The sequence below is a fragment of the Geospiza fortis genome, unplaced genomic scaffold (assembly GCF_000277835.1).
Source record: "Geospiza fortis unplaced genomic scaffold, GeoFor_1.0 scaffold391, whole genome shotgun sequence".
Lineage (NCBI taxonomy): Eukaryota > Metazoa > Chordata > Aves > Passeriformes > Thraupidae > Geospiza > Geospiza fortis.
The window spans coordinates 1206490-1216071 of NW_005054472.1; the positions used below are offsets into that span (position 1 = coordinate 1206490).

Here is a 9582-nt window from a genome sequence, read left to right on the forward strand (position 1 = left end):
GGTTGGGGCTTGGCTGTGGTTGGGAGTGTGGCTGTGGGTTTTGGCTCGGCTGTGGTAGACACTGGTTTTGTGGGCTCAGATTTGGCTGTGGTGGACACTGGTGAGGGTTCAGGTTTTGCTGTGGTGTGAACCAGTGTTGTAGGTGCTGGTTTGGCTGTGGTGGACACGGGTGTGAGTTCTGGTTCAGCTGTGGTGTGAACTGGTGCTGTGGGCTCTGGTTTGGCTTTAGGCTCTGGTTTAGCTGTGGGTTCAGGTTTAGCTGTGACTGTGGGCTCTGGTTTGGCTGTGGGTTCAGATTTGGCTGAGGGCTCTGGTTTGGCTGTGGGCTCTGGTTTGGCTGAGGGCTCTGGTTTGGCTGTGGGTTCAGATTTGGCTGTGCCTGAGGGGTCAGGTCTGGCTGTGGGCTCTGGGTTGGCTGTGCTCTGTTTTGGCTGTGGGTTCAGTTTTGGCTGTGGGTTCAGGTTTGGCTGTGGGCTCTGTTTTGGCTGTGGGCTCTGTTTTGGCTGTGGGTTCAGTTTTGGCTGTGGGTTCAGGTTTGGCTGTGGGCTCTGTTTTGGCTGTGGGCTCTGTTTTGGCTGTGGGTTCAGGTTTGGCTGTGGGTTCAGGTTTGGCTGTGGCTGGGGTGGATGGCCTTGCCTTTGTTGTCACAGAGGCCGGAGTGGTCTCTTCTACAACGAGTTCTGGTGAGAGATGAAAAGTGCTGTGGGTTAGGGCTGGCTCAGCTCACCTCAATGGATCCCCTGCACTGAGCAGGTCCAGCAGAAACCAACAAGGGGCTGAAACAGCAGCCGACGCCTCTCGGGTCACTCTGGGCCATCCCCCACTCTGGGGTTCCCAACCTGGGGACATCTCATGGCCCTCACAACCTCCTGCCATGCAAGGGGCAAATAATGCTGCCTAACAGGGTACAAGCCCCTCCTTATCTTGAGGCAGTTGTCCTGTCTCATGGTCCAGCCCTGGAACTGCAGTTCAGGGGCTTCCTGACAGCTCCAGGAGGGTTCAGAGCTCAGACCAGCCTGGGGTCTCAGTCCCAACAATCCCCCAAAGCCATATGTGGCTCTGCTCACTCACCACACAGGTTGTTCACACAGACTGTGTCCATGGGGCACATTTTACATGAGGGTCCTTCCACGTAGGGCTTTTTGCCTTTCATGTTACCCCTGGAAGCAGAAAATGCCAAGATGAAGAATGTTGTGGTGTGATGTGCTGGCCTGTCTCAGTCATCCCAGTTCTTTCCCCAGGTGTGCCAATCACCTCTCCCTTCCCCTCCCTTGCCCCTGCTGAGAGCTGTCCGTCAATCTTGGCATTCCAGAATGGGCGTTGTGTGATTGGCGAAGTTCAAAAGATGCCTCTCAGCCCTGGGGGACATTGGGCCATCCAGGTGTCATTTGTCCCCTGAGACTTTGCCCCCCTTACCTGGTTGGTGGGATCCCTACCCCTTCCCTGCCCCTCTCCCTGGGGTTAAAAGGAACAGCAACCACGGGGTTCTTTGTTCTGTTGGAATGCCAAGATTGACAGACAGCACTCAGCAAGGGGCAAGGGAGGGGAAGGGAGAGGTTGTTGGCACACTCTGGGAAAGAACCAGGACAACCATGACAGGCCAGCACATCACACCGCAACAAAAGGAGACATGAGGAAAGGGGGAACACCCATCCCAGAGAGGGGGCTGATTCAGCTGGGATATCCCAGCCAAGGCAAAACTTGGGATTAATGTAGAAAACAGGTCTTGGTCTCCTGCCACAGCCTGTCAGGGCTGTTTACTCACCAGCCTGACCCCAAGGCAGCTAAAGCCAGGGCAGACAACTCTGTGGGGTGAGCAGATCCCTCACCCCCCTCAGAACAGAGCAGGGGATGGATACTGGGACAGGGAATTCTGTCTCACTTCTGCTCCAGACCCCAGGAAGTTCAGCAGCCACCCGCCACTCTTGGTGCTCTCAGCAGCTCCAAGCCAGTGGTGCCAAGGCTGGTCCCAGGGCTGGGAAGGGGATACCCAGCTCTCCTCCCACATCCAACCCTTCCTGCTTCTGCAAAAGGGCTTCTCCACCCCAGGGAACGGCTGCTGCAGGCAGGGAAGAACAAGGCCCAGGCCAGGGAGAGTTTGTACCCTCAGCTACTGCCACCTCAGCCTTGAGCAGCTCTCGGGGAAGAAGGTCCCTCCCTGGGTGTGTTCCAGGAGCTGAACCAGCACTCAGCAGCAACAATCATGGGCCAGGATCTCCAGACAACCCTTCCTTAGTCTGGGACCAACCCAAGATAACAGAAGCATTATTTGGAACTTCTATTTCTGACCAAGGACAAACCCTGCTGTGACATGAGGGCATTTCCAGCACAGAAACCCCACTGAGATGCACCAATCCATGCAGGGCCTGGGACTTACGGGGGATAATAGTTGCAGACCAGCAGGTGCATGTTCTCTGTTTCAATTCCATCGATCTTCTCGCAGAAATGTGCCCCACAGCCAATCTGATGCGTGCTTGACCAGACCACCTAAGGCAAAGACCAGGTTGGAGGTGAGGGGATTGGGTGAAGGCAACCTATCCCTTAAAGGCTGCTCCAAAGACCTCCTCATCCCACAGAGTGTGCCCCAGATCCCACATCCCCACATTGCTTTGGCATTCAAGATCCACCACTGTCACCCTGATTTTTTAAGATTTTCTAAGCCTTCTGATGTTGACATTCTTGTAGCGAACTTTCTCACACACTTTCTGTAAATAACTGATTGTTTTGCATTCCTTTATGGAGGAGGAGAAATGTGATGGACTGTTGGTTTGTCCAGTGTCATTGGAGAGGTGGCACTGCCACCCTCCAATCCACTGTCACTTTTGGAAAACTATAAATGTTGGAGTCAGCAAATAAACTTCCCTTTTTTTCTTCACCTTGAGAGCAGCAGTGTGCGCTTGTGTTCTTTGGTGTCCTATAGCGACACACCACCATCTCTGCTCCTACCCAGGCTGTGAAGAAACACTCAGACTTCATCTTTCTGAGAAATTCTGGCACCCAGCTCTGCTGAGCAGCCACCCCTCCACCCCAGCAGCTGTACCTGGGTGTAGTGGCCACACATCTGCCCGGGGACACACGTGGATGTTGTAAAGTTGTAGAATTTCTCCTCCCCGTTCCAGTCTTCCACGGCGAATTCCAGTTCCAGGGTTGGGGCCATGGCAAAGAGGTTTTCTCCCCGTCGGCCTCTCTCCTTGTTGTGGTCCCAGATGCATTTCTCTGCATAGGATTGAGCAAGGGCCTCCAGCTCCTTGTCCCAGGTCTGAAAGGAGCTCAGAGTCAGCACACAGGGAGGGACACTGGGCTCTCCAACAGGAGCAAGGCACTCACCAAGGACCCCTGCACTGTCTGGCCAAAGTTTCCCCATGCACGAAGAAAATTCAAACCCCCACCCAACACAGTCCTCAGGAGAGGGGAGCTCCGTGGTCAGTCCCAGCACAAACTGATCCTTGGTTTATGGGTCAAACAGGAGAAGGTCAGGGCACCAGCACAATTCTCACAACATCTCCTGGAGCTCATCTAACACCATCATGGAGCATCCTCAACTCAGCATGGAGAAACCATGAAGTCATGGAAGAAAGAAGGAAACCCACTGTGGGTCACACCAGAGGGGTCTGGGGCCATCCCTCCTCACCCAGGGTGGGGACAGGAGGGGAATGGGACACGTCTCTCCTGGCAGCTGAACAAAGCCTGGGAGCACAGGCTCCTGGAAACATCATCTGTTTGCCTGGAGCCCAGACGTGGCTGCCAGCCAGGAGCCCCCTCTGGAGCAGCAGTGGCCCCATCACCAGCTGAGCTCCTGGCCACAGGGATGTGCAGGAGGAGAACAAGGAGGAGGAGGAGGAGGAGGAGGTGGAGGAGGTTGTGGAGAGCTTTTCTCACTGGGATGCATATGGGGAATCCTGCACTGCAGCTGTTTGGACCATCCTTGATGGAGAAAGCAGCTTGGCCCTGCAAACAGGGTCCTGAGGGGGAACCTTCCTGGACAGAGCCAGGGCTGGATCCAAAAGGTGCCGGACAGGAGGACATGGCACCACTGGGGTGTTGGGGGGATGGGGACAGGCCTGAAGGCACTGGGGGAGGAAACACCTGGATGGGACACAGAGTGTTGGTTCAGCTCCCACCATGGCCCCAAGCCACACTGACAGAGATGGCTGGACACCCAATTTGGGGAGCACACACCCCCTGGCACAGAGCTGGGCTCCATAAATGGGGGACTCACACCTGCAGATTTGCCTCATTAGCAAAGGGGCTTTAGGCTACAGATTTCCCCCCCTCAACTAAATATTTCCAAAGCAAGCAGCCCCATGTCCCAAAAGGAGGCACGGAGTGACCTCAGCCAGGCACAGTGCCATGGCAGCAGGTGAATCCAGAGCAAACTCAGCCCAAGCAAATGTCCCAGGAGGGAGGTGAGGACGATGTTCTCATGGAAAACCTCTGCTGAGAAATCATCAGGGCTGCTGTGAGCTAAACATTTGCTGGGCTTCAAAATGAAAAAGCCTTTGGCCCCAGACCAAGAGCAGGTCCTGTGTGTTCAAGCAGGAGCAGAAGCTGCAGAGGGAGCATCTTGAAGCACAGGGGCTGCAATCAAAGATTCAGCCAGGAGCAGCCCCCAGAGGTTTGGAATTGACTTAAGGACCCTGAGAGATCATTTCCCTCAGGCTTTCTCTAAGACTTTGGCTCCAATGCCCCGATACTCTGAGTTTGCTGTGCCTGGTGGGTTCCATGGGATCATGTTGCTGAGGGTTCTGTCTCTGTCCCCTTTGATTCTGCAGTCACTGCTCAGGTCTCCTCTCCCTGAGTTTAACTTTTTGCTTCTTCTACTTGTTAAGCTCCCACTTGCCAGCCCACAAAGGTTTTACTCATTCTGGGCAACTTCTGGGCCAGGCAGGGAGGTGTCCTCCAAGCACACTGCAACCCAAAGAGGAAAGGGCTCCAACTCTCCATGATAAACAATTGTCCTTCTCTGTGTGATTTGCAAACAGTGAGGAAAAATCACATGTGGTGCAAGATAAAACTTCATAGCCAAGTTATAATCAAATCAAGAGTCTGAGCAAGACAGAAAGCAGCACCAGCACCAAGCTTGCTTTTGGTCCTACTACAGGTCCCACTGATGACCTGACTTGATTTCCCCAAGCAAAACAGGGGATCCTGCACCTCCAAGACACCAAGTCATGGTGAGGATTAGGAGTGCGATGAGCCCAAACAACTGAAAGACCTTGACTGACAAGTTGACATTTCCTCCAATAGATAAAAATACCTTCACCTGCAAAGCCAAATACAGAGCACTGTGTGATGTCCCACACGGCAGGATTCCCCCACCACCTCTTGGCAACAACCATGGCCAAGTCTCCAGGTCATGGCACCTGCTCATGGCAGGGTCTCACCTGCCCTTCCTGCCTTCACAGGGAGCTCCAGCAGGCACTCATGTGACTGAGAGCTGCACCACTCTCATGGAAGAGCATCTGGGCACTCACTTCACGCTCAGGAACTTCCCGAAAATGATCAAAGACAACTCCAAAGGTAAAGGAAACTCTTCTCTTTAGAGGCAGTTTAGGGAACCCCTCCATTAACACCTACTTGTAACCCTTCACGAGAATTGCTCTGCCTCCCCTAAGGAACTCCCTGACCCCTCCTTGCATTAAAATCGAGCCTTGGACCACACAAACACCCCAATATTGCTCTGTAATAAAAGCCACTTACCATCTTCATCATAGCCTGGGCAGGAGGAGAGACCTGGGAGCGATATTTATTATGCTCATCCAAGATGATCTTCTTTTCTTCATCACTCAGGCACCAGCTCAGCTCCAGCACTGAGAGCACCAGGAGAACGGGAGGAAGACCTGAGCTCAGCATCGTGCAGGCAGCTTCTGCTCTCAGCAGCCCACGGCTCTGGCAGTCAGATTTAAAGCACCTCCCAAAAGCAAGGAACACCCAACAGCTTGAAGACTGGGGAGGAAATGTATTTATTAGAGTTTTGGAGCCATGCAGAACACACCCATCTCACATATCGGCCTTGATGGGGAGGCAGCAGTGCCAACGACCACGCAGGGTCCTCTCCCTGGGACGGACCTTGTTCCTAAATCCCAATCCCTGGATTGGCATTGTTCATCCAAACCTCTGCTGCTCCAAACCTCAGCCATCCCCTGAGCCCTCAGTTGCGGGTCCTCTCTTCCACCTCCTGTTCCATTTCTCCTAATCTGTAACAACAATCCCACAGCATTTGACAAAGCCCTGTTTCCACACGGGTCTTCCCCCGTGCCTGGAATGCAGCTGCGTTAGAAACAAAGGCAGCAGGATGCAATTGCTGAGAGCAGTTTGCAGCACAGCAACTCCCCAGACAGAGGCAGAGCCCACCTCTGTGATGGGGGGGACAGCGTTTGGCAGCTGAGCAACAGCCCCTGGGCTGCCCAGCCTGCTGGCAACAGGGGCAAGCTGAGGGGTGATGCCTCTGCCCTGAACCATCAGGAGAGGGGGGAGCAGGAGAGGAAGAACAGGGTACAGAGCTGAGATGGCCCCAAACAGGAGTCTGTGGCTGGCTGGACTAACCAAGCCATGGCTCTGCGGGGACAGGCTGCGCTCCCTCCCGCAGACACCTGGGGGGTTCCGCGCCCGAGTCCCGCAGCCCCGGAGCCGGAGCGGGTCTGGCCGAGCCCCCCGGGCTGCTCCAGCCGCGGTTCCCCTCTGCGATTGTGCAACGGCCCGGCCCGGCTCCAGGAGCTCCGCTGGGACCGCAGAGGATCAGCGGGTGGGCAGCTCTGAGAGCGGAGCCAAGTTCATCACAGCCGCCGGCTCTGCCTCCCCTCCCCACTCCCCAGGCAATGCTCTGTCGGTTTTCCTCCGGTTTTGGGCCACACGGGTCACCTCTCCCACCACAACAGCTCTGCTGCTGCCCCCCAGGTCTCTGAGCTCTGTGCATTATTTGTTCTTCACTAGCTCTGCAGTCAGCCATGCCCTCAATTGTCCAACAATTCCTGCAAGTGGGGTCTGAGGCCACGATCTCACCAGGTCTTCAACTCAGATGGTCAAACCAGAGACTCCCATGTATTGCTAAGTTAACTCTGTCTCTTAATGGAGACAACCTCCACACATTTGTAGTTATATCTCTGGAGACCTGGAGAAACATCTAGAAAACATCAACACGGGCTCCAGCTCCTGCTGGCCAGCTCACCATGGCCTGGCTTACAAGGAACAAGGCAGTGCTGAGAATCACAGAGCCATGGAATGGTTTGGGTTGGGAAGAACCTGAGAGCTCATCTCATTCCAACCCCTCTGCCATGAGCAGGACACCTTCCACTAGACCAGTGCAGGTTCTGGTCTCTCCAAAGGTGATGTGGAGATGCAGAGCAAAGCTCCCCATAGCCCCTGGTACTTCAGCATCCTGGCTGAGCCCTGCAGGAGATAACATGGCCACAAGGATGAAGGAAAATGGGATACACAGAGCTTGTGGGGAAGAGCAAACAGCCCTGGAGGAGTCATCACCAGGGCATGTGGCTCATGGGGAAACGTGAGTACGAGCTGATGCCTTTGGCAAGTGCAGGGCGGCTGCCAAAGGGGTGCAGGGCCATTTCTCAACTCCCAACCTGCTGTGACAGCTTCTTCTGGAGCCAGTGTCAGAAGCATCAAGATTAGCAGTGCAAGGTCCAAGCCCCACCCTGGAGCTGAGACTCTCGTGTCCAGCCGGCATTAGGTAAGTGTGTGTGGAATGCAGCTTTCCTTCTGCTCACTCAAGGAACAGCCCGTCCCCCACCCTGGGGAGCAGCAGCCACTGCATGGGGACAGGGACAGGAGCCACACACCAACACCTGACAGGCTCTGCTCCAGCCTGCTGGCTCCAAAAGGCCCCACTCTGCAGCACAGAAGTGACCAAGCCTGGGTTTCTACTGACTCACATCTCCAGTGGGGCTGGCCGGTGTCTAACAGGCTCCTGCTCTGCTGTGGGAGTAACAGGATCTCTCTTTTCTCCCTACTCACCCAGATTTATGAGCTCTGGAGGAGTTTGTCATCTTCCACACTATTTATCCATTAATCCATTCTATTATTTAAAAATGCTGGGACACAAGGGTTGACAGGGAGTTCCTCTGAACTGGGCAGGGTGACAGTGGGGTATTGTCCAAACCAGTACAATGAGTGAGTGCTAAGGAGACCTGAAGTGAGGGAGGCCACGGTGAGACACCTCATCTGCGACTCATCCAATTGTGTCTGTCACCACAATGCCTCAACAGTTGCAGGAACAGCCCCATCCCCACCCAGTTCCACCTCAGCAGGTCACTAGGAACACCAGGCTCTCTAGGGAGGTCCCAGCCTCCTGCAGCCTTTCCAAGCATCTGTGAAACTGGAGCTCAAGATGAGGAAAATGACAAGGGCTCACTTGCAGCTCTTTGGCCAAGGTATCAAAACCTCCCCTTGGTCATCCCAGTTTTGCCATTCTGGGTTTCCCACCCTGGCAATGAAGAAGGTGTGAGCACCACTCCCCTCTGGCAGCTGAAGACAGGAGCTACTCTGGAAGCTGTGCTGCAGACTGGGGCTTGGCAGATTTGGAAAAAATAGATCCCTTACTCCCAGGAGAACTGCCCTCCTGTTTTAGTTTTGCAGATGGCTGCAATGGCCTGGAAACAGGCCCTGGGATAGAGGGAACCAAGCAGGTGAGGTTGATAAAGAAGCCAGGCCTCATAAACACCACAAATGCCACCATTTCACCCCAGGCAGCACAGCTGATGGGTAATGCCTTCTCCTCCTTCCAGTAAAAAAGGGCCATAAGGGTGTAAGAACTTGGCAGAATCTTTGCCAGGGTCACCCCAGTGCCAGAGTCCCCTTTATGCCAACCCCAGAAATGGAGTGGAAATGCTGCAAAAGCCTGCCTTGAATGTTTCTGTGCACCACACCAAACCCTGCCCTGGCCTAAACCCCCACGTTCAGCATGAAGCCAAGCCCCCCAAACGCCTGTGTGGGCAGGCTCAGCCCTGCTGTCCCGGGGAGCAGGGTAAGAGCAAAGCGGATTTCCTTCTGGGTAGGAGTTTTCTCCTGCAAGGATCTCTATAAATAGGTCCTTGCACAACAGCCTGTCCCCACAAGTCAAAACCTCCAGGAAAACAAAACTCAAGGGTTCTCACAGCCCCACACCAGTGATAAAACACTGCAATCCTGGAATTCTGTTGGTGCCTGATAATCAGCAGCAGCAGCGTTGTGCCTCCATGGCTCTCAGCAGGGTGGGAGATCCAGCACTGAAACAAATCAGAGTTTGCCTGAGTGCCCTGATCTTGCTGGGAGGAGAAATGCTTTTCTGCTCTTGGTAGTGTTTCTAGGGAACTTGTAGGGAATGCCACACTGTCCGTCACTCAGATGCAAAAGCAGAGGAGGTCCTGAAATGCTGTCCCAGCTCCGAGCCCTCTCCCCTCGCAGGGCTGAGGAGCAGCCCCTGGGGCTGTGTTTTTATCATCTGTCCACAAGGCACGGAGGGATTTCTCCCCCAAGGCAGCTCGGCAGCCGGAGATAAGAAGCAGCCACAGCACCTGGGGACGAGGTTATTTCTAATCTGATTCTTAACTACACCTGAGGCTGGCAGTGAAATAAAGCTCAGAGCTG

At 54.4% G+C, this 9582-nt stretch overlaps 1 protein-coding gene across 1 annotated transcript in view; it reads right to left on the reverse strand.

Annotated features, from left to right (window-relative positions):
* The window catches only part of PI16 (peptidase inhibitor 16), an 8134-nt gene extending 2004 nt beyond the window's left edge, over nucleotides 1–6130 (reverse strand). Inside the window, exons 1-4 of the mRNA XM_031062898.1 lie at nucleotides 5701–6130; nucleotides 3041–3259; nucleotides 2378–2487; nucleotides 1072–1160 (exon numbers count right to left, since the gene is read on the reverse strand). Coding sequence (XP_030918758.1) covers nucleotides 1072–1160; nucleotides 2378–2487; nucleotides 3041–3259; nucleotides 5701–5853 — 571 coding nt within the window. The 5' untranslated portion in view covers nucleotides 5854–6130. The remainder of the gene's footprint in view (nucleotides 1–1071; nucleotides 1161–2377; nucleotides 2488–3040; nucleotides 3260–5700) is intronic.
* Between the last annotated feature and the right edge of the window lie 3452 nt (nucleotides 6131–9582).